Source organism: Rattus rattus, chromosome 6 (assembly GCF_011064425.1).
Source record: "Rattus rattus isolate New Zealand chromosome 6, Rrattus_CSIRO_v1, whole genome shotgun sequence".
Classification (NCBI taxonomy): domain Eukaryota; kingdom Metazoa; phylum Chordata; class Mammalia; order Rodentia; family Muridae; genus Rattus; species Rattus rattus.
In genome coordinates this window covers 126,867,203-126,886,616 of record NC_046159.1, presented here as the reverse complement: position 1 = coordinate 126,886,616, position 19,414 = coordinate 126,867,203, and the positions used below count along the sequence as shown (strand labels likewise).

The following is a 19,414-nucleotide window of genomic DNA, read 5'->3' as shown; positions in this document are numbered from 1 at the left end:
CCCTGGCTGGGAGGGCAGCCTGCAGTAGGAAAGCCCGGATGCGGCTGTCCTCTATGGTGCCTGAATGGGTGTTCAGCCCTCGCGCGGTCGCCCTAACTGGTACCAGCACTTCTTCCCATTGTTAAGCTAAACATCCTTTAGTTCTCCACGATGCATATTTTTGATAGGTTTATTTTTTGCACAGAAATCAGAGCGTCTCGACTGATGAGACAGGCAATTTTCAGGACGGCATCCGTGTAGATCAGGGTCATCCGGCGGTCGGCTGGAAGTGCGCTTGGCGAGCGCGGCTTCCCTAGCGGCGCCTCTAGGCCTGGGCCGCGCGCTGACGCGCTTGGGGGCGCGCGTGCGGTGCGCGCGCTGGGCCTCTCAGAGAGCCCCAGAGGGAGCTGCCAGGCGCCTCTGCAGGCGCAGCGCCCAGATCCCGCAGGACAGGTCGAGTCTCCAGCCGCTGGGGTCAACCGCTGCGGTTTAAGACTGCAGCTGCTTCCCGTCTTCCACTGGCGCTTAGGGACAGAAGTTGAAACACTAGTAAGTGACGTAAAGATGGCCATAGTTTTTACAGTGTGATTTCTGAAGTTTTGCAACGTGCCACCATCTCTTTTTGCTCCAGATATTGCGTCCTTATCTTCATTGATCGTGTTCCTGAACTTATCCTTTTCTATCGCCCTAATTCAATGTTCATTTATCTCTTTGTAAATTCACTTTTACCCAAAAGTCCTTCTTTGGGGAGGGTTTAATGGGCAGTTTGGAATCACAGCCAACAATTTGGACACTTTCCAACTCCCTACTTATCTTAAAGCTTTTTAAGTAATAAAACTAAAAAGAGGAGATGTCTTTACCAAAACTGCTAAACTGAAGAGGTAGCATTAGCTCAGCACAGGCTTCAGGTGGAGATGTGTAAGGAAGACAATTCACATGAAGTTCAGAAACGTACAGTCTACTATGGAAGTTACGGAGCAGAGAAGGCAAAGTAGGGGCCATATCTGAGCCAGGGACCACTTACACAAGAACTTTATGTTCAGGACTTTAGGAAGCTCACCAAAAAGATTGTGTAGTTGGAAAGAATTTGGCTTTGAAGAACAGAGTAGAGAAAAGGGCTATTGTAGTAATCCATGTGAGAGAATTTTAAGTTGCCCTAAAGGAGGGAATGAGGTGATTGGGGAAAAAAATCACCAAAAATCTCAGAGAAAATTTGGGGGACTAACAGGACCTAATGGTTGGATACATATGGGCGAATGAGGAAAAAAGAATAATATCAGGAGTTTAGTGGTGATCAGCTGTGAAAATACCCATGCCAATTATTGAAATAATGGATGAGTGTCTATGCAAAACCTACGATATTTCTAGAGAGCAGAATGCTTATCTAGAGTAGGAAATAAATGGAGTCATTTTATTAATTAGGAAATAAGCTGTATGACTGGCTAAAACTGCCTAGGAGATAGAGTGAGAGAAGGCTCAGGATCAAACTGAGGAATTCAAGCATGCTTGTTTAGATAAAACCTGCAAGGAGGAGAACATGGGTGATGTTTTGAAGATTATGGCGTGGTTCGCTTTCCTTCTCTTCCTTTTTTTTCCTTCTTTTTTCATTCTTCCACTAATTCACTCATTCACTCATCCATTCATATCCTCCCTCTCTCTCTCTCTCTCTCTCTCTCTCTCTCTCTCTCTCTCTCTCTCTCTCTCCCCCCCAAAAAACATTTGCTAAGCACCTAGTCTATTCCATATCTTGCTTTGGCTTTGGCTGGCCTCTGACTCAAGATCCTCCTGCCCCAGCTTTCCAAGAGTTGGCATTACAAACATACACCTCCATACACAACATTCAGCTTCTAGGGATTTAAAATAGAAGGAAAAATTACTGTGCTCTAACAGATGTACCATGTTGACTAGGAAGAGCAGGTAATATGCAAATAACTTTAGATAGTTATAGGTGTGCCAGTAAAATAAGTAACAGTGAGAAATGACACGGGAGAGAAGATGACTTGAGCTAGAGTGGGCAAGAAACGATGCCTCTGGGGCTATCATGTGAGGTGATACCTGAAGGAAAAGCAGAACTTACCAAGGTCTGATAACAAACAGCAGGAGGAAAGAGTACTCCAAGGAAGCATGAGTGACTGGTCCAGACAAGCAAGGAGATCACCGAGGGAGTAATGATCTTGGTAATGCTTTATATACTATGGTAACCAGTATGGTTATGTTAAAAATCAGAGAGTACTCAGATGTGAACAAGGGAAGTAACGGTAGTGTGCATAGCCAGGCTGCTAGCAACGGAATTACATGGCGGGATGACCTTTTGCTGAACATTTCATTTGGAATGTTAAATATTGGTAATAAAAAGTAAGCAGATATACAGGAATGCCAGAATCCAAAAGCAAGTAAAGTCTAGATGTTTGCTGTTTTGTTGCTTTTTAAAATAATATTATTAGCCTAGTTCCTAGACATAATAATATGATAGCCAGGTGAAGTCTGTTGAAATATTAACAAAGCAGAATTGCACAGTATACATTTGACTAAACTGTAACCAACCCACCACAGGTCAAATTGTCAAAGCTTAAATTTTGCATATTAAAGTTAGAGGAAAGAATATGCGAGCTGCATTCTAAGTAGGGCTGGAGATAGCAGAGGGGACAGTTTAGAAGAGCTAATGTAGAGGGGGCATTGAACACTGCAGTGTGACTTTGTTATTTACAAATTCCTCTTGCTTACTGTTAGAAAGAGAGGCCATCTCACTGCCTCAGTAACATCAGCTTTGATAAAGTGACTTTCCTCAGTAGGGAATGGAATGTGAGAATTCCACCTGTCATACAGAATTGTTGGCTTCCATGTGTGCTATTCTCTCTCTTCTCTTTTCCCATCATGACAAGATCAAGTTATGTTCAAAACCGTGGTATCAGCTTCGGTGTGAGATCAAACACTATTTGGAAAGAGCCATTGTTTACGTATGATGGATGTGTTTGGAAAGTAGGAAAGAAAGCTTTATTGTTTCAAGTCATAGTAATTGTGATTAGCAGGGCTGTCTGTCTCAAAAAGAATTACAGGTTTGGCCAATGATGCAGGGTTCAATTAGAAGAGAAGCAGATTATATATTGCTAAAAGAACTCTTAGCTTAGGGTTTTAAAAACTGCGACTGTTTGAGGTGTGAATTGATGTTACATTTCTCCAGTCTTCCAGAGGAAATAATTGGATAGATATGCTTGTGCTTATGAACTCCTTACATGGATTCAAGCCAGAACCAAGGAGGAACACTGCCAAAATCAGGGTGCAGTTACATACTGTTCCCTATGTTAACTCTGTTGCATGTCACTGCCTGTATACGGTCCTCATTCTCTTCAGTATATGTATCCAGTCTCCAGTCCCTGTTCTCTGTAGAAATTTATGTGTATCTGTTTTATGGCAATTCAAGTTGTTGTTAATTCATAGATTTTTGATCAATCAAAAACAATGCTAGAAAAAAAAACCCTAGAAAACACAGTATTAGACTGGGAATGTAACTCAGTTCTGCATCACTTGCAGAAATTGATAAAGGGAGGGGAAAAACAAGGAAAGAAAGAAAAACTAAGTCAGGAAGGACAAGAAGAAAAATAATAAAAGGAGGTTCTACAGTATCATTTGTAGATCTTAGACTCTGAGTTAGGGATACTGACAGATGGAGTTTTAGGTTCTCCCAGTGCTGAATGCACTTTGAGCACTTACAGTGGAGACCTGAGTGTCTTGAATAGAGAGACTAAAATGGTTGTAATTTTTTTTAAAAAAATTATTTTATATGGGCCCTTTGTTCACATATTTAATGCTTTTCCTTGGAGAAATTATATTTATTCTTCTGGCTAGTGTCAAGCTCAGACAGGTAACCTGATTTAGTCAAAGGAGCATACAAAATTAAAAATAAAAATAATATAAAAAGAAGACTGGGGAGATGGCACAGTAAAAGACGCTTACCTTTCAAGTATGAGAGCCTGAGATTTCATCCCCAGAACTCAGGTAAAGCCACATGCATCTCCGATCCTACAGAAAAGAGACAAACCCAAGAAGCTCACAAGACACCTAGCCTGGAGTATGAAGTAGCCAACAGTAAGGAACTCTGTGTCAAACCAGATAGAAGACAAGGATCAATCCTTGATGGCCTTCCTCAACCTCCACATGACTGCCATTATTCATGTATTCTCAAAGGAATAAATGTATACACTCATAAAATGAACAAATAATATAGGAATTATTAAAACTGTGACAAAGTATGTATCATATAGACTTAGTGGGGGGAAAGGAACCTTGTAGTCTCTATATATAACATGTTCTTAACAACACAGAGAGAAATGAAAGCTTTATTATAAGTTCATAGTGTATGGAAGAGGGTGAGTTTAGCATAGTGGGACTTGGGTTTCATAGGAAGGAGACATGGCTGAAAAAGTTAACTCAGTTTGAGATTTGGAGTTTTATCTTTTAGGTAGTGAAGATTCAAAAGTTATTTCTAACCCCAGATTAAAGTAACTGCATGGTGAGAGGTCCCCTGAAAACATTAAAACCCTTGGGAATGGAAATCTTGGTTTCCCAGGAAGCCAAGTGGGTTCCTCAGAAGGAGCTGCCAACAATGGGCTGTTAGTTATTGGTGACTGACAAAGGGAGGATATGGTCAGAGCTGATTTGGTTCCTGGAATTTTCAAGGCTTCACCAAATATGGTAAAACAAGCATACAGCCAGTTGGAAACCCACCCGTGTCGGGTGACTTCCTGGGACCTCACCAGTGGAGTTTCAGACTGCCTAGCCTAGTTTCCTTTAAGAGACTTGTGCCCCTTTGTCCCGGGTCACCAGTGGTCACCTCTGCGTGCAGGCTTCTTGCTTTCACACAATGAAACCACTCTTGCCTGTTGCATTATTACCATGTAAGTGCTGGTCTCTGGGTAGCTGCACTTTTGAACTTTACAATGGATCTTAATAAATGATATTTTTTACCATTGCACTTTGAGATTTGTAACATGTATATTTCTTGTTCTTTTGCTTTATTTTAAAATTTTAAATGATTTAAAATTTTAAAATCATGTAAATAATGACTGTCCAAATTAAATGAAGCTATTGCCCAATATGTTGGCATATATTTATAATCCCAGCATTTGGGAAGCAAAGGCAAGAAGGTCAGGTCTCTAAGGTCAACCTCAGCTACATAGTGAGTGTGAGGCCAAACTAGGCTACAAAAGAGCATGTCTCCCAAACAAACACTCAAACATATATGTTTTGTATAGTGAATACCTCCAAAATCCCCATCAATAGCACCCAAGATAAGTCAGTGCTCTTGTGTATTTTCCCTGAAGATTCAAGCCTAGAAGATTTTGGAAGCTATGGTGATTATGTGTTGCTATTAATGCATGACAGTAAAGAAATAGCTTCTTTTGAGAAATATTATTTAATAACTGAACCATAGAATACAATTATATTAATTTAAATTGAACACAGAATCATGTTTTTATTCAGTTTGCATTTAGGATTTTAATTATTTCTCTAGTAGATAAAATGACAATTGGAGTTTTTTTCTGATAACACAAATACAAATACCCTCACTTGTTAAAAATAATGCAGCTATCCTTAATCTAAAAACAAATAGATTCTTCTACTAGCATGACTCTTTAGCATAAACTACCACTAATTATAAAACTTCTATTACAAAAATGAAGTATTTTGGCCTTAAAGTTTACTCCCAGGGATATGAATCGCAAAGCTTCACTGCTATAAGTTTAAATTAAATACCTGAAGTATTTTATGTGCAAAATTCAATGAATATTAAAAAGCAGAGGCACAGCAATTTAGTTGGTACTTTTTTTTTTTAAATGAAACTTGGCTATATAATATTTTAGGGGAAGATGTGTTTGTCTTGTTTGGTATAGGACATCAAACATCTAATTCATGAACAAAAAAAAAAAAAAAAAAGGACAGAATCACTCCACTGTACACAAGTTCCCAGATCCCACCCACTGAGCCAGGTACAGACCAGCCTGAGAAAGGGTCCAGCATCAAGCTCACTCCTGGGCCCCATATTCAGTAGATGTGTTGGATGGTAAAGGGCTCGCCCTGATAAATCAAGCCAAAACAAGCTGGAAGAGGTACCTACTTCACATGTGCATACAGCAGCCTAAAGCCACAGAGATCACACATAAACAATTCATGAATCAGACAGTGAGAATCAGAAAATAAAGTATCAGTATTTGACCTTAAGGAAATAGTCCCAGCACTTGGGAGGTACAAGGACAATCGGCGTTCAATGCCAGAATGAGCTGTATAACAGATTCGAAGTGTACCATGGGTAGAAGAGAAACTGTCTCCGAAGGGTTGGGTAGACTTTTCTTTGTTTGGGGGACAGGGTCTTATTCTGTAGTGCAAACTGACCTGGACTAACTGTGGTCCAGGCTGGTTTGAGTCTTCTTGCAATCCTCCTGCATCACACTTCTGAGTGATGGGGTTAGAAGCACAAGCCACCATGCTTATCAAGTGTAGTTTTTAAAACTTTGTTGTTTTGCTTTTTAGAAGTGAAAGAAAACCACTGGATGACAGACCTGAGAGAGTCTTTGTAGGTTCTCTATAACACTCCACTGATTTCTGTGTCTGTTGTTAGGCCACATACTCTTTTCATAACTCAAATGAGTACCTTTGGAGTACATTTAGAACTCAAGCAATGTGAGCTCCTCCACTTTGTGTGTATTGAGATTGTCTGGGGCTTGCATGATAATCTAATTCTTACCTTTCCACAGTTGCTTAAACAATCTAGCACCACATACTACATATATTCCTCTTTATTTTTTTATTAATTTCAGTATCCTAGTAAATAGACATATATGTAGGCAAAATACACTAAAAATAAAGGTTCATTTTTAAGGTCTTTATTATGGGTAAAATTACATTTTCTGAGTTTCCTGTCACTGTGAGAAAAGTACCTAAAATAATCAGTTAATAAGAGCAAATGTTCTTATGGTTCTGAGGTCTCAATCTAAGTTCCCTTCACTTGATTCTGCTGCCCTTGGGTCTCACGTAACTCAGTATACCATGGAGAATTGTGTGATAGAAGAAAGCTGCTCAATTTATGGTGGTCAGGAAGCAAAGAGTTCTCATTCTTTTAACACGGTTCCTCCATGCCTCACACCCATGGGTGCTATGAATTATAAATGGATTAATTCACTCATGATCCAATTGCCTCCTAAAGACTGTCAACACTGCTGCTTTAGGGGCCAGACTCTCAATCCATGAGCTTTTGGTGGACAGCTAAGAAGCAAATCACAATAAATGATAATACATATAACACAGTTGGCACACAGTGAGGTTAAATCATTGGAACTGAAGAGATGGCAGTGTTGTTTTTGTTGTTGTTGTTGTTGTTTTATTTTAACAGAAAAGGGACCATGTAGAGGGATTTTTAATCTAGCAACATGGCTACTCTGGCTAGAATACAAACAGACCTGTAGTACTCACCTTCAATCCTAAATAATGGAAGTAAAGTTAGTTTCTAGGAGGAAGCACCCATGTTTGAAAGTGATGTCTAATTGAGTGGCAGACAAAATAACAAATCACAGAAATATTTGGCAGAATAGGATATGCCCAACTCATGAGAAGAGAGAAGAAAGGGAAGGTACTTGGGGGAGAGGTGTAGTGAGAGAGAGGAGGCGGTTTTACTGGGAGAGTTTTACAGAGACAGGCTGAAGAGAGAACAGCTAGACACAGGGACACAGATGAAGACAGAAGGAGCCAGAGAATGAGAGGAACAGAAGATCAGAACAGATTGCTAGAGTTTGTTTGAGGTCAGTCAGAGCAATTCAGTCAGAAGCCAAGAGACAAGAAGCCAGATTGCATCAATCATCTTGGAGAGGAATTTTGAGTTTAACTAGCCAGCCAGAGTTCAGAAAGAACAAGAAAGGGTGAGTTTATTTAGCAGTAAGTCTCAGAGGCTGAAAACATTCTAGGCCCAAATAAGATTCTATGGCAACTAGAAGCTTCCAGAACTAGGCCTAGGTTAGCAGACTGTTAGCCTGGGAGACGACAATTGTATCAGGCAAATAAAAGCTCAGAAGTTAAGAGCTCTTGCTGCTCTTGCAGTGGATCCAGCACCCACCCTGGGAGAGTACAGCTGCATGTACTCCAGTTATACGATCCAATGACTTCTTTTCCTTCCAGCGGTACTTGCACATATGTGGCATGCATTCATACATATACACATAAAATAAAAATACACATAAATAAAGAGAAAGCATGAAAAGAATGAGCTTATTCTTTCTGTAACTCAACCAGAATGACTATCAGCTTTCTCAAACCATGAAACCCTAGTAAAATTAGCATAAATTTACTTAAGTTTTTCAGGCTTTCATTTCCAGACCTAATAGAGTTAGTTGGTGTCAGATGATGTAGATTGTATTTATCTGTACAAACTTACAGTATGTGGGTTGATTATTCATCCCTCAAATCCATGAAGACACAGAACCTCCTAATGTGAACTTCCTTGGGAAATCAGGGTACTTGCTGTTGTACTTAATTTAATAAGGCCACATTGTAGTAAGATAAGTTCTACATCATCAAATGCTTAGTATTCTTACAAGAAGGTGATATATATATATATATATATATATATATATATATATATATAATGAGAGAATAAGAGATTACACTTGTTGTTTGAAGCCCAGAAACACCAGAGCCACTAGGATCTAGAAGAGACAAAAAATAGATCATCCTGCAGCGGCTGTGAGGGAGATTGGGTTTGTTTACTTCTTCATCTCAGACCAGTGACCTCTAGAGCTATGGGAAAATAATTTCTCATCTTCGGACACCCACTTTGAAGTGATTTTATGGCATTCTTAGAAAGCTGGTGTAGATATTGGTATCATATATTGGACACTCTTGCAAGAGATGCCTGAAAATGTGAAGTGGCTTTGGAATTGGAGCTGAATGAAATACTTTTTAGAGTACGATAGAAACAGCGTAGATGTCCTTAAGAAATAGTTTGTGGCAATAGGGACATCCAAGTCAATCCTATTAATATACCATACATATGCAGGTAATCATAGACACAGGTAGGTAAATATTTAAATATTTACCTTTTATAACGACTCATGAGGAAATGAAACACATTTGGATGGACCCTGAAGGAAGGGTCATCCTCCTTGCAAATGGTAGAAAATGTGGTACAATTTTTTTTCTATTGGCCATAAAGAAGAAAGCTTTATAAAGCTTAAATACTAAGCTGGGATTTTTTTTTTTAGTACCATTGAAGATGCAAAATCTATCAGCATCTGAGAGTGTTTCTGGAATTGTTCACCAAGTCTCTGTACCTTCAAACAGCTTCCTAGATACTTAAGCCTGACCACAAGTACAAGCCAGAGACAAAGCCAGAGAACCAAGAAATTGCTGCTTCTGGGTATGATGAAACCCATGATCAAAGCAAGTGATTGATGAAAGGGTTCATTTGGCTTATGCTTCCAGACCATAGTATATCGATGCAAGAAGAGAGGAAATCAAACAGGGCAGGAAACAGGAAGCAAGAGCTGATGCAAAGCCATGAAGGAATGCTATACTGACTTGCCGCATATAGCTTGCTTAGCCTGCTTTCTTATAGAACCCAGGACTACCAGCTCAGTTGGCCCAATCATATGGAGGCATTTTCTCAATTGAGACTTCCTTCTCCCTGATGACTCTAGCTTGTGCCAAAGTGACATGAAGCTCTCCAGCATAACAACCTTTGATAAGTCTTATAACTTAGAAAAGTCCCTGCATTAGGATGTTTTCAATAAGACAGGCATCCCTATATTACATACAGCTTGCTGCTACACTACAGGTAATTAGCTACTATCAGCTTCTGTTTCCAAATCTCTTCTTAGCGCCAAACACAAATCACATCTGCAGTCCCATTTCTAGAAGACTCTGAGACCTGTCATATAGATGAACAGGATAGAGATGAGTCCAATTTCAACAAAAAGGAAAGGTCTAATTACACTGACAAAGAGAGGTCTTTGATATTGCAGCCTATTCTCAATTCTTCAGACAGCCTCCTTACCAATCAATATTCTCAATGCTCACACATGTCTCTAAAATTTCAGCCTGTGGATTCAAGGTCACTGGCTGTTGGCATTTCTCAGTGATTTCACTAGAGCAATGATTTTCAGAGGCTTGAATAAGGTTACAGCTGTTGAGTTTGATTTCCAAAGGACATTTGGCAAACCATGGCTACATTTTTAGTTATCACAGCTTGAATGGAAGGTGAGCTGCTTGGGCATGTAGTTGGGAGAAGGAAAAAGCTGGATCATCTTACAGACACAAGCCACCTTCTACACCACATTATCTAGCCCAAAGTATCCATAATGCCTACACTGAGAAATCCTAGTTTTGAGTAACAAAGAAGCTGTATTTCTTGACACAAGTTTTGAGGCATGAATTTGTAACTCTGGACTTTTGCTCATCACACAGACACACACATACACATACATACATACGTACATAAATACATACATATAATATTTAAATACACATTAATATTTATTATATTTAAATATATGTATTTGTTGTTGCAAAAATATAAAAAATAAAAAAAAGTAAGGTTGTCTTTTACTCCCCTTAGGTCTGGCACTGCAGTGCCCCAAGATATCTGCTGGATATCTTAATTCTCAGTCAGCAAATCCTCTCACCTGCTTTGCTCCATCCCATATCACACGGCCGAAGGTCTCTCTCTGAGCAATCTCTCTACCTATCTAGTTCCCAAGGCAGGTTTCCATGCCCGAAACACACATCCCAACTCCGTAGCGGCCTAGACCAGCCTCCCCACATTCCATTACACTTAAATCTACACATGAAAAAAACCATACAACAAAATAACCTTTGACCCAATTGATAAGATATAATTGCCCACCTAAACATACAAAACCCAATACACATCCATCCCTTAAAAACATCCGTAATAAACTGTGAAGGTACAGCGTGGAATCTTAACGTCACCTGCCATATTGTCCTGCCACAGCTTCTCTCCCTCTCCCTCCTCTCTCCTCTTCCTTTCCATTCCAGTCTCCTCCTCTTCCTTCAAACTTTTCTCCTACCCATCCTCCCTTCTCATCCAATGACAGGCCTCTTTCTATCTTGTGCCTGCCTCACCTGTGACATCTTCCCACATGTATTGGCTGTTCTTGGAGCTGCTTTCTAGTTCATCCCAGGCCATTTATTTTTTGCTCCATCTTGATGGTCTATTATAAGAAGTGCAGGTTTCCCCATTGACTGTGATCAACAGGCATTTTATTTTAGATGATCACATGTGATAATTTAACTAGTTATTTCTTACTACAATGCCTTCATTTTATTGGCAATAACATTCTCCCTGTGTTTTGAGCCAAACCATATCAAATAAATCTTTCAAAGGATAAAATTTTATTTCCTTTTTATTATTCAAACAATCAGATTTTTAGTTTCGACATGCTCTTAGCCCTGGAAATTTCTGTTTTTTAAAAAAATATCTCCCTTCACTCTTGACCCCCACCACAGTTTAGCTACATACTTAACATTTTTGCGTTTGAGTAGAAATATCAATTCCTCTAGAATGCTTTTCCTTTGTGTTTCCTCCCCTCATAGCGTGTGTATTCTTTCTTTGGTTGTCCAGAGTAACAAACAGTAATTTACTTGATTATATATTCAGCTGTATCTTAAACTGTGGCTGGGAAAAGACAATAATTATTTTTCATAAGGTACATTCCCTAAATTGCTGTATATGGTATTTACTAAATATGTTGTAGTGAAGTATCTTTGAAGAGTTAACTCCTCATTGCATTTAGTGATTTGATGTCTACAAATTTCACTCACATTTCAAAACATTTCATTTTTCATGCTAAACATGCTGACATTCAACATATATTTGTGGAATAAATGAATGAATTTAATCGATTTCATTCAAGCCTTTGTCTAATATAAGAGTAGCTCAAAAACTGCTAAGACTGCTGCAGATGATAATATTTTAATAGCTTCTTTAGGATAGGATGTGGCATCTGAAGTTGCTGAATGACTGCCCCATGGAGTGCATATTTCCCTCATTTTTAATGCACTTAAAAATAATCTTAAACAATTTTTGTAACTTGATACCGGGTACTATTTTCTGCTGGTATAGATACACACCCTGAGAAACTTACCAAAATGAACATGGTGGCATATTCCTGTAATCCTAGTACTTTATAGGTTGTAACAGGATAATATGACTTCACGATTAGGCTAGACTACTAATGGGCAAGACTGACCTTCAAAAAACAAAGGAAATAAACTACAATATGCTTGTGAGAGGAATTTTGCCATAGTTGTGTTATGTTTTTTTTAGTTTATTTATATGGATGTCTTCCAATCAGAAAGTGGTTGGTTACTCCTATATCCTTTGTGCCACTGTTGCACCAGCATATCTTGGAGGCAGGTTGCTTTTGTTTGTGGTTGGGTGCTATTGATAATCACCTTTCTCCTCCTCTGGTAGTGTGCAGAGCACCTTAACAGTAGCCATTAGGGGTGCAGCTTCTAATTGAGTACTAGCTTAATGTGTCTATGTTCAATAACATAGTAAAATGTGTCTTCAGCAATAGGAACTTATTATCAGGTTGTAGAGAGCAAGTAATCGTTTGTGCTGTTTGAAAGGTTGTATGGAACCCAGCCAGTGACTCAACAGGAGGTAACCCATTCTCAGCACTGGAGTTTTTACTTGGTGAGATAAGATATCTAGTTGAGGTATTGTCTCCCCCATACATCAATTAATGGATTAACTTGTGCAAATTGAAATGGTTACATTTTCTCTGTGAGATGAATACTCTTCAAACACTAATTCAACTCTGATGTAACTTTTACATATAACGAGCATGCTAACACATAGCTCTCTCTTGAGAGAGGACTAAATGTGAGTGGCCATACTGGGAACACAGATTTGGATCCTTCTAAATGCTATGTTCAATGAGGTAGTAATCTCATCAACTTTTTATTGTAATAGAAGAAAGTCACTTTTCAATCAACACTTTTCAACTACTCTGGTGGATGTATCAGGTAGGTGGGTTATGGCAAGATGGACAGAACTCTGTTGGATTCTCACTGACAACACTCTTATCCCTTTGACTGGTGCAATACTAGGGTTTTGTTAAGTTAGCTCATTCCAAAAGATTTTCAACTGCTAGTCACACAATGTTAGATCTGACACAGAGGTGGCCAAAGAATAACTATTTAGTAGGCAAAACATAGACAGGATAATTTGCAATTAAGGTCTAGATTGATAATATTCCAGCTTTTCCACATCACTGCAGTTTTAACCAATCAGCTTTAGCACACACAGCTTCATTCTAGGAATTGGCATTCAGAGCTTAGGGTAGCATTTAGCAGGCATAGGGGAGCACATCTAATCTATTCCATATCATAATGGTCCTTGTAGTTTAAGAGGCTTATGCATAGGATTTAACAGATTAGGCAGAGTTTTAGTCAGGACAACTTGTCTTCAGGACAGAGGAATAGCTTGTCCATCAAGAAACAAACTCCCAGGTCATGTAAAAGAAATTAGTCATTATGATTAGAATCTTACTTAATAAAAACTCAGGCTGGAGAGATATCTCAGTGGCTAATAGCACTGGCTGCTCTTCCAGAGGATCCAGCACCCTTATGGTAGCTCACAACTTTCTGTAACTCCATTTCCAGAAGTTCTGACATCCTCACACAGACATACAAGCACATCAAACACCCATAACCATAAAACAAAATAAACTTAATAATAATAATAATAATAATAATAATAATAATAATACCTTCTTTTTGTATGTGACATAACATTCTCATTTACAAACCTTTGCCAGGAAACACATTTTTGGACATTTCTACTTAAGGAAAAGCAATTCACTGAAGCAGTAGGTGGTGGGAGGTTATAGATACCAGTTATAGTTTTTAATAGTTCTTTAAGATTCCAAACATAAACCAGAATCAATAATTGATCTTACGTAACTGGAAGGTGATGGGGAATGGTTTCAGGGAGGTCTATGTTTCCCTAGGCTGTGGGCAGAGCTTCCCAGGCTGCCAGAGAGCCCTCTGATCCTTCTTAAAGTTATTGAGTTCCAGTCAACTTAACTCGGTTGGTTTCGGCTTTCTCCGGCGAGGGACCGAGTCTGCGCACGCGCACTCAGCTTCAGTTGCTGGCGGCCGGTTTCGTCTACAGTTTTTACTTCCTTCTTGGCAGAGCTGTATCCGGGTCGTTCTTCTCCCTATTGTCTCTGACAGTCGGCCCTCGACTGGAAATTCTGGGTCTTTTTTGTTGCTTCTGGTGCAGGCTAATAAAAGTTTTCTTTTTATTTCCAGTTTTTACCGGGGCATTTCCTCTCGCAGGGCGGCCGGTTCCGGCCTGGCGCCCCTGGCCAGGGAGCGCAGGGGAAGTGGCGCCGGGCGGGCGTGGGGCGGGGGGAGGGACGGTAGCCCGCCCCCGGGGTCGCCCCAGCTCGGTCGGCGCACCGCCCTGCCTAAATAGCTGCTCTCCGATTTGTCTCCTTGGCCCTCTGCGCGTCCCTGCTACCTTGCCTCCCGCATCCTTCCCTAGGTCTCCAAACGACCACCTCACGGATTCCTTAGTAAGTGTATCCGAGGCCTCAGCCCCTCTCGACTTTTCTTTCCAGTCACGCTTTGTGGAGCAGGGAGGGTTGGATGGGTTCTCCAGGACAGACAGACCCTTGATAGAAGCTGTTCCGTGGTCCCTTGGAGTGAGCTCTGGCTTCTGAGATGTGGTGGCCGAATGTTTCTGTACATTGTGGTGTCTGAATGAGGGATTGCCGAGTAGTCCTAGAAGTTAGGCGAGGATTTGGGCTGTTCGAAGTGGTCTTGGCCTTACCTCAGGGGCAACCAGGCCTTCTGCAACCAGCGTCCCCAAACCCAACTTTCCCCCACGATCACACTGTGGAGAAGTCAATTAGTGATTCCCTGCACGAAGTCATTTCTATCTCCCTTAGCATCACAGTTCTCCCTGTTTGGTGAGATTGTAAAATGATTGTACTATTTTCTCTTTAACAGTGGATCGCAGCTCCAAGAGGAGGCAGGTGAAGCCTTTGGCCGCTTCTCTCCTGGAAGCTCTTGATTATGATAGTTCAGATGACAGTGATTTTAAAGTTGGAGATGCTTCAGGTAAATGTTTTCTTTCTCTATCCCTCTCGAAGCTTTCTGCCGTTCACTGCATTTTTAACTTTTTATTTTTTGAACCAGTTTTAATTAAAATGTTCATTTACAGTAAAAGCACACAAACCATTTATTTTGATCATTTAATTTCTCACATTTCCCTAAGATCCTTTCATTATAGCTTCTGCTTCCTGTCCATATTTACTCAGATGATTAGCTGATAGGGAGGGACCCTATTCTAAATGTAGAAACATTTTCCCCTTCTATACCCTAAAATATATTTATGCCTATATATCCGAATGAAGACTCGAGGTACCCCAGATGTAGAAGAGTATATATGAATAATATAGAGCATAGTAACCTTGAACAGTGTTATTCCCATATTGGCCCCCTTGGCATACTTAGGGGATTTCTTTTTGTGCACCAGCTCTGACAGAATAAAATCCAAGGAAACTTTGTTCTGTAACACAGCAGGTACAGTGCCTTGAGTAAATTATTTGTGCTTGCTTATATTGTAGTTGGTGATGTGAAGAGATGATGAACTTGTATGTTCACATACTTTAAAAGCAGAAAGAAAATATTATGATTTTTCTTTATGCATTTCTTCTGTATACTTAATGTATACTTAATATGTTAAGTTTCAGTTAAAGCAGTCTGAGAAAATCATATGGGCTGTTATAGCTGTAAAACATCAGTGAACATCTGAACATTGAGAAGGTTTTGTATTTCTCTCCCATTGATGAACATTTAGATAGTGTGTAAAATAAAAGCCTTTCTAATTTCATCCCTTCCATGGGTTCTTGAAGCACTGGGAGCATACTCAGGGCCTTTTATACGCTCTGCTGCTAGACTATACTTCCAGCCCCTCTGACATGTTTTAATATCCCATCATGCACCAACCCCTCTGACATGTTTTAATACCCCATCATGCAGTTTGAGAATTTGAAACATCTTGCTCCCTTTCTCCAACTCTCTCCTCTCTCTCTGTCTCTAAAGGTGGTGAGAAGAGATGAAATTAGTTTGTATCAGCCAGGCAGTGGTGGCACATGTCTTTAATCCTGGCACCTGGGAGGAACTCTGAGTTCAAAGCCAGCCAGGGCTACACAGATAAAAAACAAACAAAAAAAATCACTTGGTTGGCATGAACAACAATGCCAACCAACCAGAGCTTCCAAGGACTAAGCCACTACCCAAAGACTACATGGACTGACCCTGGGCTCCAACCTCATAGGTAGCAATGAATAGCCTAGTAAGAGCACCAGTGGAAGGGGAAGCCCTTGGTCCTGCCAAGGCTGGACCCCCAGTGAACGTGATTGTTGGGGGGAGGGCAGTAATGGGGGGAGGATGGGGAGGGGAAGCCCATATAGAAGGGGAGAAGGAGGGGTTAGGGAGATGTTGGCCTGGAAACCGGGAAAGGGAATAACAATAGAAATGTAAATAAGAAATACCCAAGTTAATAAAGATGAAAGAAAAAAACCCAATGATTTAATGATATGTTGTTGGAGTAAGGAAAAATGATGCATTCAGAAATGTAACCAAAGCAAAGAAGCCAGAGCCTCTGTCTTAGTCATTTGTCTATGGCCATTACAAAACATTATGGCCATGGCAACTCTCAGGAGAAAAGAGTTGATCAGGGCTCACAGTTTCAGAGGGTGAGTTCATTAAAAAGAGAGAGGGGGGGGGCAACTCAAAGCAATGCTTTTGTTTTACTGTATAATAATAATAATAATAATAATAATGATGATGATGATGATGATGATGATGATGATGAAAAAATCACTTGGTATTGTGTTACTATTAACAGTGTCAGCAAACAGAATTTGCATAATGATTTGCTACGGAATCTCATTTAGCTTTTCTGATAGCTCATTAAGGAGCTACTCCTTTACAGTCATAGAGGTACTGAGTTTAAAGGACTGTTCATGAGGCTCTTCAGAGACTGATATCCAGTGGGTCTGACTACAAAAATCTTTCCATTGTTTAGATACTAAGAAAGGATTGATAAAATCTCAAATCAAAATGGCCTGGCAATTGTGGGGCCCGATGAGTTCATTCCAGCAGTCAACACTTGATAAAATTACCTGGATTAACTGTTTTCTAACCTTTACTTTGCAGCTCTTTATCTCCTATGTAGTTGATTCACTAGTATTTGATACTTTCAAAAAAGGAAAAGAAAGGAAAAGGAAAAGAGGTAAATGTCTTCTTAGGGATGACTACCAGGAGTATTCTTTGCTAAAATGTAGTACTGGCCTATCAGTGAGCTTTTAAACTGACAAAATATTGTTACCATTTAGAAGATAGGAATTAATGAAACAAACTGCACCATTTACTTTCTTTAAATGTTCAAAAATGGTTTTGTTTCAGTAAGTCCTGGTTTGATAGATTTATCTTTTTGTTTATTGAGGTGGGGTCATTCATAGACATTTCTCTTTATGAGAGATGAAATAGTCCAGAGATAAGTTTATAAGCTACCTTAAAAAGAATATATGATATTAAGCCAAGTCAAGATTCCAGATCTTTATATATACTAATTATTGATGTTATATTTGGCTAATGATGACCCCTAAGAGGACTCAAAAATCCATACTATTTGTCACCTCTTCTATCATATAGTCCCCAGTTGTTTACTGCCCTGCTTCCTGGCAAGTGTACATGAGCTAAGACTTCAGGTCACAAGTTTGTTTTTGTAGTTTTTGCATGTTACTGTGAAAAAGAGTAATAGTTTTATTTAAAATAATAGTCAATGGCAGGTGAGTCTTCTTTTTTACCTTGACTCAGGTGTGTCGGTGCTCATAGCTCAGATTCTGACATATGCTAGATCAGCACTATTTCCTCTCAGAGTTGGTTGAGGACAAAAAAATAAATGTGCCCTAAGTTAGGGCACGGTTACAATTACAATAGTGATCTCCAGAAGAATTATCTGTGGAAATGTTTGGTGGAACCATGTACCAATGACTAATTTTTGTAGTTCTAAACCAGCCGAATATTGGAAAGTACATGGTTTAGCTTAAATAAAATATTTTATTTAATTTGTGCCTATGGTTAGGAATAATTATTTTTTATCTAAATTGAATGCTTTTGAAGATGTGAGCAGTTAGTAATGTTATTAACAATATATATTGGTGGTGTCCTGACCTTTCTCCCTTTCTTTGCTACATAAAGCAAAGTGGATTAACTAGGTCTTTATGGATTGTATAGATAGTGAAGCCATTTTGCCTAGAAGAATCAGGTTGAGGTGTTTGTAGTTCCTTTCGGTGGTGCTTTTTGCTTAAACTGTTCATATTATATTCATTAGCATTTCACTCAGTACTTTTCCAAACATTATGGTGAAATCACAAAGGAGTCATTAGATTGCAATTACTAAATAATGAGTAATACAGCGGTGGTTGATTCTGTGTATAGTTCCAGGCAGGAGAAAGGATTAGTTTAGACCAGATTGATATGTTATCAATTCCATTGATGGATGAGGGGAGGAGCGTGAACTAAGAATATTTAGAGGAAAACAATTTTGTGAGGGAAATATTAAATGTTAAAGGTATGGTGACACGGAAGTGTTATTTCTATTTGGGATAGGACAGAGTAAAAGAAATAGTAAAGGAAAAGAGTGAGGAGATGGAGATCTTATTCTAGATGTGGTTTTCTCAGAATGCCTTGGTGCTATTGGCATTTTGTGCTGGCTAATTCTGTTGTGGAGGTTTGTCCTGTAGTGTATAGTATGGTGTTTAGAGCATCCCTGTCTTGTACTTGATTCCTGTAGTGTTGTAGTGTCTTTCCTACCTGTTGTACCTGCTGTGTGACTGCCAGTGTTTTTAGGAACTAGTGCATGCATATCTTTTGGGGAAAGAGTTGTCCACATTAGAGAAGCTCTAATTTAAATTTACCCAGGAAATGAAATGTGGCACATCTGTAACTAGAGTCAGTAGAGAATGAGTTGGGTTGACTGATGGGCTTCAGAATTAGTTAAAGGTGACTCCAGGATAACTCAGGATTAACCAGAAGACTAGTGGTATGTTGCTTACTATGTTTATTTATAGTGCTAATTCTTGCTGCTCTGTACCTATGAAAAGAATAACTAAGGTTTATGGAATTGTTGGATTGAGATTATATTTCATGGTTGCAAATCTCTAAATTGTACTGATTGTATTTGTTTTATATGAAGAAAAAATGAGCATTGTTGTTATGACACTGATGACTGCTGATTATTACATTTATATTATCTGAATATTGTCAAGGGACTTTGAAAGTATATTGTTAATTCTGTAACTAAGAAAAGTTTTCTTAACAGTTGAAATGATTGTTGCTTTGA

The 19,414-nt window shown here is 39.3% G+C and overlaps 1 protein-coding gene across 1 annotated transcript in view; it reads left to right on the top strand.

Annotated features, from left to right (window-relative positions):
- Positions 1-14,155: 14,155 nt before the first annotated feature.
- Positions 14,156-19,414, top strand: part of Phf14 (PHD finger protein 14) — a 150,635-nt gene continuing 145,376 nt past the window's right edge. Inside the window, exons 1-2 of the mRNA XM_032906939.1 lie at positions 14,156-14,570; positions 15,007-15,117. Of these exons, the coding sequence (XP_032762830.1) occupies position 14,570; positions 15,007-15,117 (112 nt within the window). The 5' untranslated portion in view covers positions 14,156-14,569. The remainder of the gene's footprint in view (positions 14,571-15,006; positions 15,118-19,414) is intronic.